Source organism: Choloepus didactylus, chromosome 6, assembly GCF_015220235.1.
Source record: "Choloepus didactylus isolate mChoDid1 chromosome 6, mChoDid1.pri, whole genome shotgun sequence".
Classification (NCBI taxonomy): domain Eukaryota; kingdom Metazoa; phylum Chordata; class Mammalia; order Pilosa; family Megalonychidae; genus Choloepus; species Choloepus didactylus.
Genome location: NC_051312.1, coordinates 91,352,702 through 91,377,361, shown reverse-complemented (window position 1 = coordinate 91,377,361; position 24,660 = coordinate 91,352,702). Strand labels below are relative to the sequence as shown.

Genomic DNA, 24,660 nt, shown 5'->3' with positions numbered 1-24,660 from the left:
TTTCAGAACTTGCTCCTTCTCTTTGGTATTTGAGAGTCTGATCAGAATATGTCTTGGAGTGGGTTTATTTGGATTTATTCTATTTGGAGTTCGCTGGGCATTTATGCTTTGTGTATTTATATTGTATAGAAGGTTGGGGAAGTTTTTCTCAACATTTCTTTGAATACTCTTTCTAGACCTTTACCCTTCTCTTCCCCTTCTGGGACACCAATGAGTCTTAAGTTTGGACGTTTTATTTTATCTATCGTATCCCTGAGATCCATTTCAATTTTTTTGATTTTTTTCTCCATTCTTTCTTTTGTTCTTTCATTTTCTGTTCTGTGGACTTCTAGGACACTGAGACGTTGTTCAGCTTCCTCTACTCTTGTATTGTGAATATCCAGAGTCTTTTTAATTTGGCCAACAGTTTCTTTTATTTCCATAAGATCTTCTATTTTTTAAATGTACTCTTGCAATGTCTTCTTTATGCTCTTCTAGGGTCTTCTTTATGTCGCTTATATCCTGGCCCATGGTCTTCTTGATGTCCTTTAAATCCTTTGCCATGTTTTCATTCCTCGATTGTAGTTCTTTAATTAATTGTGCAAGGTACTGTGTCTTTTCTGATATCTTGATTTGTGTGTTTGGAGTTGGATTCTCCATATCGTCTGGTTTTATCATATGCATTAAGATTTTCTGTTGCTTTTGGCCTCTTGGCATTTGCTTTGCTTAATAGGGTTCTTTCAAGTTGTAAAAAAAAAATACCAATCTAATTTTTCAGAAACACAGTTTGGTGGCGTACACTTTCTCTAACTAACCAGCAGATGGCGTCTGTGAGTCACCTATACCCCTCAAGTCAGTTCTCTACCTTGTCCCCGCAGTGTGTGGGGAAATGATTCTTGTGGGGTTCATTGGAGAACTCAGTTTGGGTGTGTTGCTGGAGCCGTCCACCTTGAATGTGGGGCGTGTGTATGGGTGGCCAGGGAGGAAGGACAGCTTTAATATTCAAATCCCCCAGGTTCCCGGAGATTCAAGGCCTCCACAAGAGTCTAAGCCTTCATTTCAGTTCAGCCCCAGACCCTCTCTCTCGCTGTCCCACAAACCACCGGACTTGGCATAGTTCCCTGGGTTCTCCGAGCAGGACCCCCACCCAGCCGTGATCCTCCAGGACCTCTGCCGAGGGAATGCCGTGCTACATCACCAGTGCATGCTGTCTCTCAAGGGAAGCCCCGGGCCACCGGGCCGTGCTGGGGCGCTTTCAGCCTGATGCAAAGATCACCGAATGGGGCGTCTCGCCACCCCCCTCCTTGCACAGTTCCTCCTTCCCAGCTCCGGGACAACTGGTGGGGGCCCTGGGCTGTGGGCACGGCCCCGGGCAGGAGTTTATCCAGCCCTCTGGGGAGCCAGCTGCTAGCCGCGGGGTTTCTTTCTGCTTCTGGCTCTCCCCTCCTTCCCCCCAGCCCCGAGGGTATCTGCAGCAGGCTATCTTCCAGGCCAGACACCGAGAGGCCGGCCCAGCCCCCTCTTGCTGTGTTTTACTGTGTGGTTCCCACTATCGCAACTGCAGCCCCTCCTGGGTTTTTCCCTTTTTTTTTGAAGAGCCAGTCGATCTCCAAATGCCAAACCCTGGCTTCCCCAGACCGCCGCGTGGCTGTGGGTCTTCCAGCCAGCTTACTCACTCGTTTCAGAATGCAGACTCCCGGTTTCACCAAGTATACGGCCCCTGTGGAACTAACAGACCTCGTCCAGCTGGTGCACCGGTATTCTGGGTCACTTTCTGGTTTTTATCTAGTGTTTGTCACGGAGGTGTGTTTTTGCCCTGTCTCACCTAGCCGCCATCTTAGTTTCTCTCCCAGCACCATTTCTTGAAGAGACTATTCTTTCCCAGTTGAGTGGACTTGGCAGCCTTGTCACATATCAACTGGCCATAGGTGTGAGGGTCTTTTTCTGAACTCTCCATTCAGTTCCATTATCAATATATCTGTCCTTGTGCCAGTATCATGCTTTTTTGACCACTGTAGCTTTGTAATATGCTTTAAAGTAAGGAAGTATGAATGAATCCTCCAACTTTGTTCTTTCTCTTTTTTTTTTTTTTCCGCTATCCAGGACCACTTACCCTTCCAAATAAATCTGATAACTGGCTTTTCCATTTCTGCAAAGTAGGCTGTTGGAATTTTGATTGGGATTGTGTTAAATCTGTAAATCATTTTTGGTAAAACTGACATCTTAACAATATTTTAATCTTTGAATCCATGAACATGGAAATGTCCTTCCACTTATTTAGGCTGCCTTTGATTTCTTTTATGCTCTTCTAGGGTCTTCATGATGTCCTTTATATCCTGTGCCATGCTCTTCTTCATGTCCTTTATATCCTGTGCCATGGTCTCGTTCATCTTTAGTTCTTTGATTAACTGCTCCAAGTACTGTGTCTTCTCTGATCTTTTGATTTGGGTGCTTGGGCTTGGGTTATCCATATCGTCTGGTTTTTTCATATGCTTTAAAATTTTCTGTTGTTTTTGGCCTCTTGGCATTTGCTTAACTTGATAGGGTTCTTTTAGGATTTGTAGACCAATTAAAACCCTTATCTCTAATTTATCAGATCTACAGCTTCGTAGAGTACGCTTTCTCTAACTAACCAGCAGGTGGCGTCAGTGAGCCACCTGTTCCCCTCAAGCCAGTTCTCCCCCACTTTGTCTTTGTGGTGCGTGGGGGTGTGAGTCTTGTGGGGTCCAATTGGTGTGCCAAGCTTGCATGTATAGTTGGTGTTGCCTGCCCTGTATATGGGCGTGTATCTGGGCGGTCAGGGAGGCGGGGCGGCCATAAGAATCAAATCTCCCTGGTGTTTCTGGAGATTTAAAGCTGTTGCAACAGTCTAATCCTTCAGTTTAGTCCTGCCACAGTTTGTCTCTGCCGCTGATCCACAAGTCCTTGGTATTGGTGTATGGCCCCTGAGACTTGCGAGGGGGTCCCTTTCCCAGGCCGTGCATCCCCAGGTCCTCTGTTGAAGGATGACTGTGCTATGTCACAGGTGAGCGCTGTCCCCCCAGGGCAGTTCTGGGCTGCAGGGCTGTGTAGGGACACTCCCAGTCTGCTGAAAGGATGGCTGAATGGGGTGTGTTAATTCACACTGCTCCGCCTTCCCAACTTGGACAACCAGCTGAGGGTGCAGGGAAGGCTAATGTCCATGCCCGATTTTGCGGTGTGTGCGTGTGTTGTTGGAAACACTTCCCGTCTCACTCTGGGTTGTCTGGGGCAGCTCTGGGCTTTGAGGCCGTTGACTGGTAGGAGTGTTCCCTGCCCAGTGGGAAGATGGCTGTGAGGGGATGCCCCCCTTTTCTTGAGAAATTGTGGTGTTTAGTGAATTTTCTCAGCCACTGGACTTACTGCCTGTGTCTCAGAGCTCTCTTAGTTCTGCTCTTGTCTTGACTTGCCAAAATTGCAAGTCTTTGAGGCTTTCTGTATTGGGCTTCTTAGAGTAATTGTTTTAGAAAAAGATTAAAAAAAAAAAAAAGGGAAACGCCCTCCTTGCAGATCTAATGGGTTATTGAAACGCTAAGAGACAAGGCAGTTAGGGCCATTAACCCTTCCTCTCTAGGGAGCAGAGAAACCGGTTTTTCAGACAAACTCGTCTTCTGGATTTGCATATGAGCCTGACTCTGCCGAGCTCTGCCCTTCCCTGTTCTATGTTCACCAGAACTCCAAAAAGCCTCCACTTTCATTTTTGGGTTTTTCTTGCTGTTTTTGCTATCCCTATCTTCTCTCCGCTGGGCTTGCTGCTCCTGGATTCTCTGGTGTCTGGTCTCAGTCTATCTATGCTTGGAGTTTGGATCAGTAGAATGAGTTTCCGGAAAGAGCTGCAACTGCAGTTCTCCCTCCTCGTTCCCAGCACTGACAGCCCCTCTTCCCACGGGACTGAGCCTGGCAGGGAGGGGCGTGGGTCCCCTGGCCGCAAAAACTTACAGATTTTGCTGATCTCAGCTGTTCCACGTATTCATGAGTGTTGTATGAAGTATGCCCAAAGTCAAATTGCTCTCCGGTGTCCAGTCCACGCAGTTCCTGGCTTTTTACCTACTGCCCTGGAGGAGTAACTAAAACGTACACCTCACCACTCCACCATCTTGCCCCGCCTCCCTGATTTCTTTTAGCAATGTTTTGTAGTTTTTTTGTGTATAACTGCTTTATATCCTTTGTTAAATTTATATCTAAATATTTATCTGTTAATCTGTGAATGTTTTCAACTCTCCCTCATTTTTGAAGGACAGTTTTGCCAGATAAAGAATTTTTGGCTGGCAGTTCTTCTCTTTCAGTACCTTAAATATATCATACCACTGCCTTCTCACTTCCATGGTTTCTGATGAGAAATCAGTACTTAGTCTTATTGAGAATCCCTTGTATGTGACATATCACTTTTCTCTTTTTGCTTTCAGAATTCTCTTTGTCTTTGTCATTTGACATTCTGATTATTATGTGTCTCAGAGTAGGTTTATTAGGATTTTTCCTGTTTTGGAGTATGTTGTGCTTCTTGAACATGTTATTTTTATGTCTTTCATAAGAGTTGGGAAATTTTCGGCTATTATTTCCTCAAATATTCTTTCTGCTTCCTTTCCCTTCTCTTCTCCCTCTGGGACACCCATGATATGTATGTTTGTGTATTTTGTGCTGTCCCTCAAATCCCTGGGACCCTGCTTAATTTTTTCCATTCTTTCCTCTATCTCTTCTATTTGATTTCAATTGCCATGTCTTCTAGTTTGCTGATTTGTTCTTCTGCCTGTTCAGATTTGCTGTTGTGTACCTCTAGTGTATTTTTAATCTCTACTTTTGTGCCTTTCATCCCCATAATTTATGTTTCTTTTTACACTTTCAAATTCCTCTTTCTGCTCACACATCATCTTAATATTCTTTATCTCTCTATGTATATTTTCCTTACTTTCCTTGGATTGATTTAGATTAGTTTGAACATATTTGATTGGTTGGTCCAACTTTTGAGTCTCCTCTGCAGTTTTCATTTGTTCTCTTGACTTAGCCATATCATTCTGTTTCTTAGTATGACTCGCAATTTTTTGCTGATGTCTAGGCCTCTGACTATCTTGTTCAATTAACTCTGAAGGTCCATTTCCTCCTCTTGTCTAGGGTTTTACTGTTGACTGGCTTTGTGTTAAGGCTTTTCTTGGTGCTTGGTCTAACTTATTCTAGACCTTTAGAATAGCTCGTGTTTAATTGTTCAGATTTTCTTAGCTCTTCTTCATCTGATTCTTTTCCTGGATATATGGTACAATTTTTAAGATTGTACCCTTTGTGCAATTGTTTTCCCTCTAGGAGAGAGCTTCCTTTCCTCTGTTCCTTCTCCAGGAGTTTTGATCTGTTCTGTTTGTTTTTGTGCAGACTTTTCTCCCCAGCTTCTATGATTTGTTTAAATTTTCTCCCTCACTTAGTGCCCTGTTTTCCTTACACTTTTCAGTTCTGGGACCTGTCCTATCTTGCATTAGTTCAGTTTAACACACACAGTCACACACCATTTTTTTTTTTCTGTGAGGCTTTTTTGCCTCCATTTTCTTTCCTTTTAGGATATTCTACGTCGTGGAGCCAGGTGGGGTCAATCCAGAAAGGTGGGTCACTTCAAAAAAGTCTGTTTTGCCTTTAGGTGGTCCAGCTGACTGGAACTGGAACTGGATTGAGTGAAGGTAAAACAGTTCTTGCCAGCATTTCTATCATGGTCTCCCCCCTCCCCTTGCCACCAGAGGCCCTTTTCTATGGAGCACTTTTCAGCAGCTTGTGTTCTGTCCTGGGTCCCTGTGGACTTAGGTCCCTGTGCCTGGATATGTGTGGAGTCCTAACTCACTGCTGTGAGTGGCTCTACAGTCTCTGCCCACCGTGGGAGGGACCCTGGCCATGCTGCCTCTGTGTATCTCCCAGGCTGCATGGGACCAAGTGATGGTGATGGGAACCAGAACAGACTGGCAGGTCTGGGATGGAATTTTCCTATCTGATATTTTTCTGTTTCTTTGACTCAATGTTTGTGGAGTTCTTCTCTAGTCTCTGCTGTCATCCAGAGTTCTAAGCAAGTGGGATTTGTCCTTTTATTCACTAAATCTCTGGGGAGGCATTTTCAGGGAATGTCTTATGTCACTAGGTTGATGGTGTCACTCATATTATTTCTCTATTTTTAAAATTACCAATATAAACTAAATCTTAGTAGTAACACAGAGTTTTTTGATATGAACTCTTAATAGTTTGGTTTCATGAAGAAAATTAAATAATAATGAAATCAAGAAGGATGGGTGTATAATTTTAGATAGGGTCATCAGGGAAGGCCTCTCTGCTAAGTTGACATTTGAACAGAGTCCTGAAAGAAATGAGAAAGTAAACCGTGTAGATAGCTGAGCACTGATGTCCTACGCAGTAGGAACAGTCAAAAGCCCTGAACTGGAAATGTGGTAGCTGTGTTTGAAATAAAAGGCAAGAAGGCCAGTATGCATGGAAAGAGTGAGCCAGGGGCAAGTGGAAGGTAATCCCTCTAATCAGGTTTTTCTCTTCTCATAGCACTTCTCACCTTCTAGTATACAATATAATTTACTTATTTGTTACATCTGTAGCTTGTTTTGTATCATATCATAGCATTGTATTTTTTTCCCCCATCTCTCTCAATGGATTTGTGCAATAGAAACCAAACTTGTCTCTTTACTCACACTAGTACTCCCTTGCTTAAAACCCTTCAGTGGCTCCCCACTACCTAAAAATTCAAACCTGTGAAGCAGAGCAGAAAGGGCTCTTCATGATCTAATCCCCCACCAGAAGACCAATCTTATCTCCTATGTCTAGAGCTAGACATACCAAACATTAGAGGATACCAGTACTTTAAAACTTTTCTGCCAAAGTATTCCTAATGACAGAGGAAGGATGACTTATTCTTGAGGTACAGAAGCAAGAGATGCACACTATAAACACAAAATTTCTGTAAAATTTCTTATTGCATCCTAAAAATTCATGTGGTCACTGTGTTCTATCCTGTAACATATCTGCATTTTTATAAAATTTGCTTGTTTTTAATGGTATCTGCATATTTTAAAAATGTTCAATTCCCCAAATATCCTTGAATAAAATAACATTGGCCATATTTATGAAATCAGTGAACTGGAAATATCCTGGCTTGCTACAACATACTTCTGGGGAACTTGTACTCCCATTTCATGTGCAAAAGTTACTAGGTTCTCACTTGTGTATCTTTATATGTACTTGTCTCTGGATGGAGTATCCTTCCCCAACTTTGTCTACCTGGTGACATCCTGTTCACCCTTCAAGACTCTCCTGAAGCCCCTCTCTGAGTCATCAAAGCAGGTAAGATTGTGCCATTGTCTACTTTAGCACTGTATCTTTTACATATTTATTGTAAGACTTATATACTGAAAATATTTTATGCAAGTCTATCTTCCTAACTATACAGTGAGCTCCTGGAGCCTAGAGGCCATATCTTATTTGCCTTGGTATATTAATATTAATTAACATTTACTATGTGTTTACTATGTACTAATAGTCTCCTTGAATCAGAGACCTTGTTATTTTATTCAATAATATATTTTTCATGCCTAGTACAGATAAGGTACTTAATAATTGTTCATTAAATAATGAAGAAACCAAAGTTCAGAGAAGTTAAGTAACTTGTCCAGGGTTTAATAGCTAGCAAGCAGAGTAGAACAGATTTGGACTCAAGTCTGCCTGACTTTTAGATCTTTTAGAGTCTGCTCCACTGCCTCTCTAGCTCTGACTTCCAGTTCAGAAGCTGGCATGGTGAAAAACTCACAGTGGACATCTGCTGAATGAATGGATGTCTTTCACTTTCAGAATGCTTATCTGCACCATCCTAGCCTCCTTCTGCTCCTTCACTTCTCTATCCAAATTTTTAATCTCTAGGGCTAGGATTTACACCACAGTGGGCATGGATAGACTTAGTTATCATCCTGCCTCCCTTGGTATCAGCAAACATTACCTCTATACATATATTTTATTACTGAAAAATAAAACACATGGAAATTGCAGCAGAGGAGATTATATTAATGGTTCATTATTTTTGTAACATAAACACAGTGTCAAATAAGTCTAAACCACAAAATGGACAATTGATGGTCATAAACTTACAAAAATAAACCCAAAATTTCCTAATTTTATTTTTGTGGTTGTGATTTTTCTTTCTTATAGAGCAAAACAAGAAATTCATAAAAACTGAAGTCGTCTTTATCCAAATCAACTTACTTCACTTTTTTTTTTTTTTTTACACTGCCTCAATAAATCTTTCTTCATAAAGGGAGAATTACATAATGGCATCATCTCAGGCTACAATAAACAGGAAAGTGATGATGTCATTTCCTGTGGCATCTGCTTTGGTACATCTCCTTTCCACTGGCTTATAGAAAAGGAATGCAAAATGTGGCTTTGGAATTCATTTCAAAAACAAAGTTCCAGTTAGATGACTGCTATATAACTTGAGTTTTAAAAGTTACATTATTTTTTATATAAGCACTAAATATCCTAAAACTACAAAATCTTAATATTCCTGAAAGGTTTGCTTGCTTGCTTGCTTGATCTATTTATTTATGCTAGCTTGTTAAAATGGTGATAGGAGTCAGACCAATCTAGATTCCTGTCCCTGCCTCTTTTTTTTTTTTTTTTTTTTTTTTTTTTTCCTCTTTTTTTTTTTTTTTATCATCATTTTATTGAGATATATTCACATACCACGCAGTCATACAAAACAAATTGTAGTTTCGATTGTTTACAGTACCATTACATAGTTGTACATTCATCACCTAAATCAATCCCTGACACCTTCATTAGCACACACACAAAAATAACAAGAATAATAATTAGAGTGAAAAAGAGCAATTGAAGTAAAAAAGAACACTGGGTACCTTTGTCTGTTTGTTTCCTTCCCCTACTTTTCTACACATCCATCCATAAACTAGACAAAGTGGTGTTTGGTCCTTATGGCTTTCCCAATCCCATTGTCACCCCTCATAAGCTACATTTTTATACAACTGTCTTCGAGATTCATGGGTTCTGGGTTGTAGTTTGATAGTTTCAGGTATCCACCACCAGCTACCCCAATTCTTTAGAACCTAAAAAGGGTTGTCTAAAGTGTGCATAAGAGTGCCCACCAGAGTGACCTCTCGGCTCCTTTTGGAATTTCTCTGCCACTGAAGCTTATTTCATTTCCTTTCACATCCCCCTTTTGGTCAAGAAGATGTTCTCCGTCCCACGGTGCCAGGTCTACATTCCTCCCTGGGAGTCATATTCCACGTTGCCAGGGAGATTCACTTCCCTGGGTGTCTGATCCCACGTAGGGGGGAGGGCAGTGATTTCACCTTTCAAGTTGGCTTAGCCAGAGAGAGAGGGCCACATCTGAGCAACAAAGAGGCATTCAGGAGGACACTCTTAGGCACAAATACAGGGAGGCCTAGCCTCTCCTTTGCAGCAACCGTCTTCCCAAGGGTAAAACTTATGGTAGAGGGCTCAACCCATCAAACCACCAGTCCCCCATGTCTGTGGTCATGTTAGCAACCATGGAGGTGGGGTAGGCGAATACCCCTGCATTCTCCACAGGCTCCTCAAGGGGGCACTACATCTTTTTTTTTTTTTTTTTTTTTTTTTTTTAACTTTCCCTTCTTTTTTCAAATCACCTGTATGAAAAAAAAGTTAAAAAGAAAACAAACATACAATAAAGAGCATTTCAAAGAGACCATAGCAAGGGAGTAAGAAAAAGACAACTAACCTAAGATAACTGCTTAACTTCCAACATGTTCCTACTTTACCCCAAGAAAGTTACATAATATAGCAACATTTCAGTGAACTTGTTCCTACTACAACCATCAGAAATTAACAGACAATAGTCATTTCTGGGCATCCCCAGAACGTTAAATAGCTTATCTGTTCTTCCTGGATTATTGTTCCCCCTTCCTTAATTGCTCTCTACTGCTAGTTCCCCTACATTCTACATTATAAACCATTTGTTTTACATTTTTCAAAGTTCACATTAGTGGTAGCATATAATATTTCTCTTTTTGTGCCTGGCTTATTTCGCTCAGCATTATGTCTTCAAGGTTCATCCATGTTGTCATATGTTTCACCAGATCGTTCCTTCTTACTGCCGCGTAGTATTCCATCGTGTGTATATACCACATTTTATTTATCCACTCATCTGTTGAAGGACATTTGGGTTGTTTCCATCTCTTGGCAATTGTGAATAATGCTGCTATGAACATTGGCGTGCAGATATCTGTTCGTGTCACTGCTTTCCGATCTTCCGGGTATATACCGAGGAGTGCAATCGCTGGATCGAATGGTAGCTCTATATCTAGTTTTCTAAGGAACTGCCAGACTGACTTCCAGAGTGGCTGAACCATTATACAGTCCCACCAACAATGAATAAGAGTTCCAATTTCTCCACATCCCCTCCAGCATTTGTAGTTTCCTGTTTGTTTAATGGCAGCCATTCTAACCGGTGTTAGATGGTATCTCATTGTGGTCTTAATTTGCATCTCTCTAATAGCTAGTGAAGCTGAACATTTTTTCATGTGTTTCTTGGTCATTTGTATTTCCTCTTCAGAGAACTGTCTTTTCATATCTTTTGCCCATTTTATAATTGGGCTGTCTGTACTATTGTCATTGAGTTGTAGGATTTCTTTGTATATGCAAGATATCAGTCTTTTGTCAGATACATGGTTTCCAAAAATTTTTTCCCATTGAGTTGGCTGCCTCTTTACCTTTTTGAGAAATTCCTTTGAGGTGCAGAAACTTCTAAGCTTGAGGAGTTCCCATTTATCTATTTTCTCTTTTGTTGCTTGTGCTTTGGGTGTAAAGTCTAGGAAGTGGCCTCCTAATACAAGGTCTTGAAGATGTTTTCCTACATTATCTTCTAGGAGTTTTATGGTACTTTCTTTTATATTGAGATCTTTGGTCCATTTTGAGTTAATTTTTGTGTAGGGGGTGAGGTAGGGGTCCTCTTTCATTCTTTTGGATATGGATATCCAACTCTCCCAGCCCCATTTGTTGAAAAGACCATTATGGCTCAGTTCGGTGACTTTGGGGGCCTTATCAAAGATCAGTCGGCCATAGATCTGAGGGTCTATCTCTGAATTCTCAATTCGATTCCATTGATCTATATGTCTATCTTTGTGCCAGTACCATGCTGTCTTGGCAACTGTGGCTTTATAATAAGCTTCAAAGTCAGGGAGTGTAAGTCCTCCCACTTCGTTTTTCTTTTTTAGAGTGTCTTTGGCAATTCGAGGCATCTTCCCTTTCCAAATAAATTTGATAACTAGCTTTTCCAAGTCTGCAAAGTAGGTTGTTGGAATTTTGATTGGGATTGCATTGAATCTGTAGATGAGTTTGGGTAGAATTGACATCTTAATGACATTTAGCCTTCCTATCCATGAACATGGAATATTTTTCCATCTTTTAAGGTCCCCTTCTATTTCTTTTAGTAGAGTTATGTAGTTTTCTTTGTATAGGTCTTTTACATCTTTGGTTAAGTTGATTCCTAGGTACTTGATTTTTTTAGTTGCTATTGAAAATGGTATCTTTTTCTTGAGTGTCTCTTCAGTTTGTTCATTTCTAGCATATAGAAACATTACTGACTTATGTGCATTAATCTTGTATCCCGCTACTTTGCTAAATTTGTTTATTAGCTCTAGTAGGTGTATCGTTGATTTCTCAGGGTTTTCTAGATATAAGATCATATCATCTGCAAACAATGACAGTTTTACTTCTTCTTTTCCAATTTGGATGCCTTTTATTTCTTTGTCTTGCCGGATTGCCCTGGCTAGCACTTCCAGCACAATGTTGAATAACAGTGGTGACAGCGGGCATCCTTGTCTTGTTCCTGATCTTAGAGGGAGGGCTTTCAGTCTCTCACCATTGAGTACTATGCTGGCTGTGGGTTTTTCATATATGCTCTTTATCATGTTGAGGAAGTTTCCTTCAATTCCTACCTTTTGAAGTGTTTTTATCAAAAAGGGATGTTGGATTTTGTCAAATGCTTTTTCAGCATCTATTGAGATGATCAATTGATTTTTTCCTTTCGAGTTTTTAATGTGTTGTAATACATTGATTGTTTTTCTGATGTTGAACCATCCTTGCATGCCTGGAATGAACCCCACTTGGTCATGGTGTATGATTTTTTAATGTGTCTTTGGATTCGATTTGCAAGTATTTTGTTGAGGATTTTTGCATCTATATTCATTAGGGAGATTGGCCGGTAGTTTTCCTTTTTTGTAGCATCTTTGCCTGGTTTTGGTATTAGATTGATGTTAGCTTCATAAAATGAGTTAGGTAGTGTTCCATTTTTTTCAATGTTTTGAAAGAGTTTGAGTAAGATTGGTGTCAGTTCTTTCTGGAAAGTTTGGTAGAATTCCCCTGTGAAGCCATCTGGCCCTGGGCATTTATTTGTGGGAAGATTTTTGATGACTGATTGGATCTCTTTGCTTGTGATGGGTTGGTTGAGGTCTTCTATTTCTTCTCTGGTCAGTCTAGGTTGTTCATATGTTTCCAGGAAATTGTCCATTTCTTCTACATTATCCAGTTTGTTGCCATACAGTTGTTCATAATATCCTCTTATAATTTTTTTAATTTCTTCAGGATCTGCAGTTATGTCACCTTTTTCATTCATTATTTTGTTTATATGGGTCTTCTCTCTTTTTGATTTTGTCAGTCTAGCTAGGGGCTTGTCAATCTTGTTGATCTTCTCAAAGAACCAACTTTTGGTGATATTTATCCTTTCTATTGTTTTTTTGTTCTCTATGTCATTTATTTCTGCTTTAATCCTTGTTATTTCTTTTCTTGTACTTGGTTTAGGATTGGTTTGCTGTTCATTTTCTAGCTTCTTCAGTTGATCCATTAGTTCTTTGATTTTGGCTCTTTCTTCCTTTTTAATATATGCGTTTAGTGCTATAAATTTCCCCCTTAGCACTGCTTTTGCTGCATCCCATAGGTTTTGGTATGTTGTGTTCTCATTTTCATTCGTCTCTATATATTTAGCAATTTCTCTTGCTATTTCTTCTTTAACCCACTGATTGTTTAGGAGTGTGTTGTTTAACCTCCAGGTATTTGTGAATTTTCTAAGTCTCTGATGGTTATTGACTTCTAATTGTATTCCATTGTGGTCAGAGAATGTGCTTTGAATAATTTCAATCTTTTTAAATTTATTGAGGCTTGTTTTATGTCCCAGCATATGATCTATTCTGGAGAAAGTTCCGTGAGCACTAGAAAAGTATGTGTATCCGGGTGATTTGGGATGTAATGTCCTGTAGATGTCTGTTAAATCTAATTCATTTATCAGATTGTTTAGGTTTTCAATTTCCTTATTGGTCTTCTGTCTGGTTGATCTATCTATAGGAGAGAGTGATGTGTTGAAGTCTCCCACAATTATTGTGGAAACATCAATTGCTTCCTTTAGTTTTGCCAATGTTTCTCTCATGTATTTTGTGGCACCTTGATTGGGTGCATAGACATTTACGATTGTTATTTCTTCTTGCTGAATTGCCCCTTTTATTAGTATGTAGTGGCCTTCTTTGTCTCTCAAAACATCCCTGCATTTGAAGTCTATTTTATCTGAGATTAATATTGCTACACCTGCTTTCTTTTGGCTGTAGCTTGCATGAAATATTTTTTTCCATCCTTTCACTTTCAATTTCTTTGTGTCCCTGTGTCTAAGATGAGTCTCTTGTATGCAACATATTGATGGTTCATTTTTTTTGATCCATTCTGCGAATCTATATCTTTTAATTGGGGAGTTTAATCCATTTACATTCAACGTTAAAACCGTGAAGGCATTTCTTGAATCGGCCATCTTATCCTTTGGATTATGTTTGCCATATTTTTCCCTCTCTCTATTAATATCCTTTATTGTACCCATACCGAATCTCTTTAGTACTGAACCTTTCTCCAAGTCTCTCTGTCCTGTCTTTGTTTCTCTGTCTGTAGGGCTCCCTTTAGTATCTCCAGTAGGGCAGGTCTCTTGTTAGCAAATTCTCTCAGCATTTCTTTGTCTGTGAAAAATTTAAGCTCTCCCTCAAATTTGAAGGAGAGCTTTGCTGGATAAAGTATTCTTGGCTGGAAATTCCTCTCTCTCAGAATTTTAAATATATCGTGCCATTGCCTTCTCGCCTCCATGGTGGCTGCTGAGTAGTCACTACTTAGTCTTATGCTGTTTCCTTTGTATGTGGTGAATTGCTTTTCTCTTGCTGCTTTCAGAACTTGCTCCTTCTCTTCTATGTTTGACAGTGTGATCAGTATATGTCTCGGAGTGGGTTTTTTTGGATTTATTCTATTTGGAGTTCGCTGAGCATTTATGATTTGTGTATTTATGTTGTTTAGAAGATTTGGGAAGTTTTCCCCAACAATTTCTTTGAATACTCTTCCTAGACCTTTACCCTTTTCTTCCCCTTCTGGGACACCAATGAGTCTTATATTCGGACGCTTCATATTATCTATCATATCCCTGAGGTCCATTTCGAGTTTTTCAATTTTTTTCCCCATTCTTTCTTTTATGCTTTCATTTTCCATTCTGTCATCTTCCAGGTCACTGATTCGTTGTTCAACTTCCTCTAGTCTTGTACTATGAGTGTCCAGAATCTTTTTAATTTGGTCAACAGTTTCTTTAATTTCCATAAGATCATCCATTTTTTTATTTAGTCTTGCAATGTCTTCTTTATGCTCTTCTAGGGTCTTCTTGATTTCCTTCATATCCCGTACTAGGGTCTCATTGTTCATCTTTAGTTCTTTGAGTAGCTGCTCTAGGTGTGTCTCTTCTGGTCTTTTGATTTGGGTGCTTGGGCTTGGGTTATCCATATCGTCTGGTTTTTTCATATGCTTTATAATTTTCTGTTGTTTTTGGCCTCGTGGCATTTGCTGTCCTTGATAGGGTTCTTTTAGGGTTTGTAGACCAGTTGAAGTCCTTATCTCTAATTTATCAGATCTACAGCTTCGTGGAGTACACTTTCTCTAACTAACCAGCAGGTGGCGTCCACGAGCCACCTGTTCTCCACAAGCCAGATCTCCCCTGCTTAGCCTTTTTGGTGAGTGGGGGAGTGAGTCTTGTGGGGCCCAATTGGTGTCCCAAGCTTGCGTGTGTAGTTGGTGTTGCCTGCCCTGTATGTGGGGCGTGTTTCTGGGCAGTCGGGGAGGGGGGGTGGCCCTAACAATCAAATCTCCCTGATGATCCTAGAGTTTTAAAGCTACTGCAATAGTCTAATCCTTCAGTTCAGTCCTGCCACAGTTTGTCTCTGCCACTGACCCACAAGTCTTTGGTATTGGCGTATGGCTCCTGAGACTTGCAAGTGGGCCCCTCTTCCAGGCTGTGCACCCCGGGTCCTCTGTTGAGGGATGACTGTGCTATGTCACAGGTGAGTGCCGTCCCCCCAGGGCAGTTCTGGGCTGCTGGGCTGTGTTGGGAGGCTCCCAGTCTGCTCAAATGATGGCTGAATGGGGCTCTGTTAATTCACACTGCTCCCCCTTCCCAGCTCTGGGACATTCAGCTGAGGTTGCAGGGAAGGCTAATGTCCACGCCCAGTTTTGTGGTGTGTGCCTGTTATTTGAAGCACTTCCGTCACACTGGGTTGTCTGGGGCAGCTCTGGGCTATGGGGCTGGCGATGGGCAGGAGTGTTTCCTGTCCACCAGGATGGTGGCTGTGAGCGGACACCCCCCTTTTCTTGGGAAGTTGTGTTGTTTAGTGAATTTTCTCAGCCACTGGATTATTGCCTTTTGTCTCAGAGCTCTCTTATTTCTGCTCTTGACTTGACGTGCCCAAATTTCAATTCTTTGAAGCTTTCTGTATTGAGCTTCTTAGAGTAATTGTTTTAGAAAAAGCAAAAAGGATTTAAAAAAAAAAAAAAAAAAAAAAAAAAAAGGCCCACCACAGAGATCTAATGGGTTATTGAAATGCTAATAGACAAAGCAACCAGGGCCATTAAGGAAAGGTGCCCTGGGCAGAGAGATCAGCCTTGCTTCGGGATTTGCATATGCGCCTCAAGGCCTGATCTCCGCCCTTCCCCTTTCTGTGTTCACCAGAACTCCAAAAATCCTCTGCTTTTACTTTGGAGCTTCTCGTGTTGTTTTCCTTCTATGCCCGTCTCCTCTCTGCTGGGCTGGCTGCTCTCAGAGTCTCTGGTGTCTGGCCTCAGTCTATCTATGGTTGGAGTTTGAATCAGTAGAATGAGTTTCCGTTGAGAGCAGCCACTGCAATTCTCCCTTCTCCTTCCTGGAGCTGACAGCCCCTCCTCCCCCGGGACTGAGCCTGGCAGGGAGGGGCGCGGGTCCCCTGGCCGCAAAAACTTACAGATTTCGCTGATCTCAGCAGTTCCACGTTTTCATGAGTGTTGTATGAAGTATGCCCAAAGACAGATTGCTCTGTGGTGTCCAGTCCACGCAGTTCCTGGCTTTTTACCTACTTTCCTGGAGGAGTCCCTGTCCCTGCCTCTTAATAATATATAACCTTGGGGCAAATTACTTAATCACTCTGAGCTCCTTTCCCTTAAAAAAAAATAAAATAAAAAAAATAAAATAGGGATGATAATCCCTAATTTTTAGGGCTGTGGGGAATAGTGGAGAAAATGTCTGTGTGGTAATGAGCTTAGCACCAGTCACATGGTAGGCCCTCAGTGAACATTGGCTAGCTTTAAGATCTGCTACTTTATTTCAGTTTGGCATTGGGATGCACTTAAGTATGTGTAATACTACGTGTTGTTGTTGTGGGGGTTTTTTTGTTTGTTTGTTTTTTAATCCTGCTTATGAGAGTAAGCCTGTACCTGCTGAATGTCAACAGTCATCTGGGTCTGGGCATTAACTGTCCCAGTTATATTCCTGTAACCTTCACCTAGGTTACAGGAATAGGCATTTGAGTTTACAACCTGTTTTAAATATTAAATTTGCCTAGGACATGTACCGTTTCTTTTTCGAAAGTTGTATATGTATATAATTTACTAGAAAAAAGAAAGCACAAAGCAGGCAAGTATTGTTAATCAAATGTGTGATAATTAAAAAAACTTACCTGATGGAATATAGGTTCTTTTACCTTAAGGTAAACCTGCAAAATATTAAAAGAAACACATGTGAATATAGAACATTATAGAGCGGGATAAAACCTATTCCAATTATTCTGCAAATCCCAAAACTCTCCTGTTTCCCCCATCCAGCTATGTAAAACCAATCAGATTAGGTGGCATGTCACAGGAGGGTGGTCCCTTAAGGTGCGTCTACTCCAGTTCCAGCCCTGCCATGGTAAACTAAATGTTTCAAAGCTGTTGTAGACTCTCTGTCCTCTGCAGCAGCACTGACAGGCAAAGAGGCATGGATATGAGGGCTGAAGAGGTTATTCTGACAATCTCTTTAGCAGTTCTGTTCTATAGTAGAAAGAACACTGTGCTTAGAGTTCTGAGGCAGGAGGTAAATTTCAAACTTTACCATTTACTTGTAACATGCCTTGAGCAGTTGTTTAACCAAAGGGCTCATTTTTCCTCATCTAACTGTGGTGAAGAATGATAAGCTAAAATATGTGAAAGCATCTAACATAGCAGTAATTGCTCAATAAGGGAAAATATTTAAAGTAAATTTCTTGTACTCTCTTCTGGTTCCCAAAATTTCTTACTCCAAAGTCATGTTAGCGATTACACTAGATGCCTGTTTAAGACTTAGCCAGCATTTCTAGCTTTATAGGAGCACTATTTTTAAATGGCATGGAACAGAGGAATCAAAATTCAAATCAAAATCCTGCACTGACTCCCATTATTTACAAGACAAACTTCAAACTTCATAGCCTGACATTCAAGGCATTCCATCATCTGGCCCATCTTTTTGTTTGGCCTCATTGCTCTCCTCTTGCCTCCTTTACACACCAGGCACCATGAGCTCCCCAACTGTGCTAGTTCCATGCTTTTGTATCTTTAAACATGCTGCTCTCTACTTTGTCCAGGAATCTTCTTCCCTGGCAAACACTTATCTTTCAAGATTCAGCACAAATTATACCTCCTTCTTGAAGCCTTTTCTGATATCTTCTCTATACAGCAGAAGCAACCACCCATCTTCCTTTCTACTCTAACTGTCCTGGTATACACTTAACAGCATTTATTAGTTTATCTGTTTCTCTGCCTTACAAGACAATAATCTCTGTCAGCAAGGACTGTGTTTAGGTGTCTCTATATCCTCATTTAATGTAGTGGTAATTTCACAAAATTTTATATAATTTTACAATTGCTACAAAATTTCTTGTTCCTGGAGGAAGTTACTGTCCTCACTAGAAAAGAAGCAGATTATTTCCTTTAAGTACCCATAGTGCTTTAATAGTAAGATGCTTGAGACATTATATATCTGTAACTCTAAACTCAGCAAGGCAGAATGCTTTTAATCTCTGAGATTCTCTTTATACAGTTCATGCTTTCAGATTCCCATTGTTACTAATAGAAGAAATGCAAAAAGGGGATGATGCCTCTTGAAAACATTTTTTTAAGGTAATTGAATTATGGAATCCTTTCTATGTGCCAGGTATTAATTCTCATAACTAATATAAAATGTATACTATTTTTTTCATTTTTACATATGAAGAAAAAATCAAGCTGAAAGAGATTAAGTAACTTGCCCAAGGTCCTACAGTTATAAAGCAACAGGGCTGGATCCAAACTCTGGTCTGACTGACTTCAAATCATCTCTTAATTGACAAAGGGATCTGGTCTTGACTCTGCCACCAATTCTCTATAAATATTATTGACCAGGCAAGACACTGAAATTCTCTAGACTTTATTCTCTTCTATGCAGTAACCAGACTCCCTTTCACCTCTGAAATAGGATTCCTTCACAATAAACAAGTTTGTAGTTTAGGCAAAGGATAATGTTGAGCCTTAAAAAAAACAGTGTGTATATGCTCTTTTGACTTCCAATTCACCTTTCCACTCACTGAAAGCCAGCTTCTGCCTCCATCAATCTGCTGCTGACAATATCGTCATTAAGGTCGCTTGTCTTTTAACTGACAACTTTTGTGGGTCAAAAACGCACACTCTCTCAGAGCAACTACTGCTACTTACTCCCCACTTCTAGAAATCTCTGCAGTCTGTGACATCAAGCTCTCCTAGTTTCCCTGCATCTCTGCTTACTTGTTCTCAGTTTCCTTTGCTGGCTCCACTTCTTCCACCCGATGCTCAAGTGCCAGTTCCATAGGGCTGTATCTTTAGTCATCTTGGTCTATATTTATCTCAGTACAAGTTCATCCATTCCTGCATTTCTAGTACTACCTATACCGATACCGGCTAGTACTACCTCTGTACTCCCAAATCTACATCTTCAGCCCAGCCTACCTTTAATGCTGGGCACCTCACTCTCACCACATTCTAAGTTTAACTCATCCACTCCTACTCCGTGGCACAAACCGACTCATTATCTCTCCTGTGAAATCTGCTCTTCCTCTGAGTTTCCTACCTTGGTTAAGGATATACCACGTATTCTCACAGCCAGGCCATAAACCGAGGAGTCATTCTAGACAACAACTTCTTTTTATTCCACTTCCACCCCTCTGTCGGTCTCAAGTCCTACAATTCTATTATTTTTGATAATTTCTTTTCATCCTCACAGCTATTTTACTTCAGCCTGAGTCTCACACCTTGCCTAAGCAAATGCAAAAATCCTGGAATCTCGATCTTGATATCCCTGGGTCTACCCTCATATCCTTCTGATTTATCCTCCATAACCAGAGTAATCTTTCTGAAATACATATCTGTTTGTGTTTTTCCTCTTTTCTAACCATTTAATGGCTCCACACTGCCTTTGGGATAAAAATCCAAACTCTTAAACATGGAATACAAGGGTCTTTATAATCTGACATTTGTCTAACTCACTAGACTCAGGTCTTCCATTCCTTTCCATTTACCACATGACCCAGTTGTATTAAGTCTCTCCCAGTTCCACTGGTGGTGATGATTGAATGAGACAATAAATGTAAGTACTCAGTATAATATCTGGCACATAGTAAGCACTTAAAAATCACTGTGTTCTATAATTTTATGCCTGTGGACATGCAATACTGTTTCACCACACTTTTATGCAGTTAAAACCCAGCTAAGTGCCTATTATTTGAAGCTTTTCTTGACCCACACAGGCAGCTATGATCCTCCTTTATCTCATTACTGTATAACCAGTTATTATTCTATTATACAGTTATCATCCTGTGATGCAATTCTTTGTTTACATGTAACTTCCCTACTAGAATGAGCTCCTCAAGGATAGCAAGTACCTCTTAATCATCTTGTATTTTTAGTGCCTGACATGGTAGGTTTTCAATAAATGTTTGTTGAATTAGTTTTCAATAAATGTTTGTGGAATTAAATTAAAATTCAGTTTACTTAATATGAAATGCAATTTACTCGAGGAATAAAAAGACTAGGGTAAGATAAACTTATTAGGAAAAGGTTAACTATTAACTATTAAAACAGCCACACTCTTAAACATAGGATACTGAGCAGAGTCAATCTTTTGTTAACAAATAGGAGGTAATATATCCATTCGTAATAGAAGATTAAATTTTTTTTCCATTGGTAATTTTTGCTCTTTTACTTTCCACCCTTATTTAAAAAAAACAAACAGATTTTAAAAAGTTATTTCAATTGCAGTGAAAAATGGCAAGTACTGGAAGTAAAGGAACAATATCTATAAGTAAGATATCTCAGTTTTGCGTAGAAACATTTCATTTTAAATAGCATGAAGCAAACACTGGAAGCAAAAATGTGCCAAACTCCATAAAGAGCTAGCTCACATTTTTATCTAGTAGAAACAAAATATGACTTACTGTGGTTACTATTAAACTGAATAGAACTAATATAAAAAGAAGATGGTAGTTTACTGTGTTCTTGATCTTGAAACATTCAAACCTTTAAAAAAAAAAAGGAAAAAGAAACTTGTTTTAGAATAATAAGTAGGAAAACAAATAGAATGTTGCTTTACCACTTTTATACATACCTACCTCTGTGATCTAGGGATGCCCACCCATCATTTCATCCCACCAAACTCTCAGGGAACGTGCACTGCCTACACAGCCTGCAAGAGGCTGGATGGACCAGGAGTAGACACCTGACTAGCTGGGCCAATGAAAAGCTCTCTCCTGAAAATCTGTGTGTTTCATGAATGAACAGCATAAGCCCATAGAAGGCAAAGAAGGTTTAAAAATGGTTAGAGGTCTAGATTGCTTTGTATACTTAGCATGTATTCCATGAATAATTCATCTACATAGATTTCATACAGGATTCTAGAAAATACACAGATTCTTTCTTTCTGATGGTGGGTGTTTGGTCAATGAACAGGTCCTCCCATTTTCTTTCTAAATACTGGCTTTCAGAGAATGGCAGAGTGACTAGCACGTAGTTCATGCATCAGATGTGTATCGAAATATTACTGTTATTATTAATAATAAAAACTATCAACTAATATTTTCTAGATCTTTATTAACAGGCAAATGCTTTATACATATTTATCTGCAATATATTAAAAAAACCCTTGGAAGTAGGTAGATGATTTCCATTGTATACAAGAAGAAATTATCTTAAGATTTCAGCATTTGAACCCAGAACCATTTGATTTCAAAGAGCATGGTATTTCCACTAAGGCAAACTGTTCTTCATGTTGTCCTTCTAGTGTCTAGTCCCTTCCAAGGACATATTATTGGGCAGAGAATAGTCTGACCTGCCATCACAGCTGGCCAATTTTATGTCATTATTCAGGCAACACATACATATGTTCTCTAAAAACTGCATGTAAAATACATTTAAGTAAATTGAGTTCTATTTTTTCAAAATGTTTTATTGAAGTATAAAATGCATTAAAGCGTACAATCTTAACTGTATAGCCCAGTGAATTTTCACAAAGTGAATACATCCATGTAATAGCACCAAGATCAAGAAAAAGAACATTGTAGCATCCCTAAAGCCACATCTGTGCCGTCTCCTCAGTCACTATCCCTCTTCCCAAGAATAACTACTATCCTGACTTGTAACACTAGATAGTAGCTTTGCCTTTTTTAAAAACTTTATATAAACAGAATAAAATAATATGTACTGTTCTGTGTCTGGCTCCTTTTACTCAATGTCACATTAGTGAGAGTCATCCATTATCATTAGGTACAGTTGTGGTAAGTTCATTCTCATTGTGTGTATATGTGTTTAATATTCCACTGTGTGAATATATCACAATTTATTTATCTGCTCTGCCACTGATGGGCATTAGTGTACTTTCCAATTGGGCTAATTTTTATATTTGTATAGTTATACTGTAAGGAGTTTTCTATGTGTCTTTTGGTGAACATTTTATACATTTCTGTTGGGTATTATACGAAGAAAAAGTAGAAGGGTCAAAAGTGACGTATATATTCAGCTTTAGTAAATACTGCCAAATGGTTTTCTTAAGTGGTTGTACCAATACACCAGTGATGTATGAGATTTCCTGTTGCTTCATATCCAACACCTAGTATGCCTGTGTTCTTAATTTTATTCACTATGGTGAGTATGCAGTAAGTAGTGTTGCACTGTAGTTTTATTTTGCATTTCCCTGATAACTAATTGAATTGAGCACCGTTTCATCTTTATTGGCCATTTAGATATTCTTTTTTATTGTTTTATTTTTATTTATTTAGTCAAACTGTTTTACATAGTGGCTACACCTTTTTACATTCCCACCAACAATATACCGGTGTCCTATTTCTCCACATCCTCTCCAACACTTGCTGTTTTCATTTCTGTTTTTAAAAAGGTAGCCATTTTAGTGGGTGTAAATGGTGTTTCATTGTAGTTTTGATTTTTATTTCCCTAATAGCTAATGATGTTGAGCATCTTTTTATGTACTTGTGGGCCATTTGTGTATTCTTTGGAGAAATGTCTATTCAAGTCATTTGCCCATTTTTAAACTGGGTTGTCTTTTTCTTGTTGAGTTGTAAGAGTTCTCTATATATTCTAGATATTAAAATCTTATCAGATATATGTTTCCAAATATCTTCTCCCATTTTGTAGGTTGTCTTTTTTTATTTTCTTGATAAAGTCCTTTGATGCACAAAAGTTTTTCATTTTGATTAAGTCCCATTTATCTACTTTTTTTTTAATTGCTTATACTCTTGGTTTAAAATCTAAAAAACCTTTACCAATGGTACCATGGGCAACTGATTGCACACTTTGGATCTGTGGATAATTGTATGGTATGTGAACAATCTCAATAAAAAAATGCAAAAAAAAATTAATGAAAGGGAAATGGTCAAAAAATAGATTGGGGTGATGAATGCACAACTATATGATACTGTAAACAACTGATTGTACACTTTGGATAATTGTATGGTATGTGAATATATCTCAATAAAATGGAATTAAAAAATAAAAAAAAACAAAACTAACATTGCCTAGCACAAGGTCCTGTGTTAAACATCCTGAAGACGTTTCCCTATGTTTTCTTCTAGGAGTATAGTCTTGGTTCTTATACTTAGGACATTAATCTATTTTGAGTTGATTTTTGTATATGATGTGAGGTAGGGATCCACCTTCATTCTTTTGGATATGGATATACAGTTTTACCAAAACCATTTGTTGTAGAAATTGTTCTTTTCCCATTGATTTAACGGGGCACCCTTGTCAAAGATCAATTGACCATAGACGTGAGGGTGTATTTCTGAACTCTCAGTTCCCAACTGTCGGTCTATATGTCTGTCCTTGTGCCAGTAAATGCTGTTTTGATTATTGTAGATTTGTAGTAAGTTTTAAAATTGGAAAGTATGAGTCCTCCAACTGTTGTTTTTCAAGATGGTTTTGGCTTTTGGGGCCCCTTAGCCTTTCATATGAATTTGATGATTGGTTTTTCTATTTCTGCAAAGGAGGCTTTTGGAGTTTTTATTGGGATTGCACTGAATCTGTAAATCACTTTGGGCAGAATCAACATCTTAACAATATTTAGTCTTCCAATTCATGAACATAAAACAACCTTCCATTTACTTAGGACTTCTTTGACTTCTTTCAGCAATGTTTTATAGTTTTACATGTACAAGTCCTTTACATTCTTGGTTAAATTTATTCCTAGATATTTTATTATTTTAGTAGCTATTGTAAATGGAATAGTTTTTCTTGATTTCCTTTTTGGCTAGTTCATTATCATTGTATGGAAACACCACTGACTTCTGCATGTAGATCCTGTACCTTGCCACCTTGCTGAATTTGTTTATTAGCTCTAGTAGCTTTTTTGTCAGCTTTTCAGGATTTTATATATATATGATCATGTCATCTGCAAACAGGGTAAGTTTTACTTCTTCCTTTCCAATCTGGATGACTATTATTTCATTTTCTTGCCTAACTGCCCTCACTAGAATTTCCAATATAATGCTGAATAACAGTGGTGTCAATGGGCATTCTTGTCTTGTTCCTGATATTAGGAGTTAAGCTTTCAGTCTTGTACAATTGAGTATGATGTTAGCAGTGGTTTTTTTCATATATGCCCTTTATCATGTTAAGGATGTTTCCTTCTATTCCCATTTTCTGAGTGTTTCTGTCAAGAAAGGGTGCCAGATTTTGTCAAATGCCTTTTCTGCATCAGTTGAGATGATCATGTTTTTAGTTTTTTTTTCCTTAGTTCTATTATTGTAGTTTTATTACAATGATTGATTTCATGTTGAACCACCTTCCTTACTTATGATA

General features: G+C 39.1%; 1 protein-coding gene across 6 annotated transcripts in view; it reads right to left on the bottom strand.

Moving 5' to 3' along the window:
- Nucleotides 1-24,660, bottom strand: part of ACER3 (alkaline ceramidase 3) — a 253,466-nt gene that overhangs the window by 38,181 nt on the left and 190,625 nt on the right. For all 6 annotated transcript variants that reach the window (XM_037840773.1, XM_037840771.1, XM_037840772.1 and 3 more), the window contains 2 exons: nucleotides 20,790-20,871; nucleotides 17,010-17,045 (listed from right to left, as the gene is read on the bottom strand). In XM_037840773.1, the coding sequence (XP_037696701.1) occupies nucleotides 17,010-17,045; nucleotides 20,790-20,871 (118 nt within the window). The remainder of the gene's footprint in view (nucleotides 1-17,009; nucleotides 17,046-20,789; nucleotides 20,872-24,660) is intronic.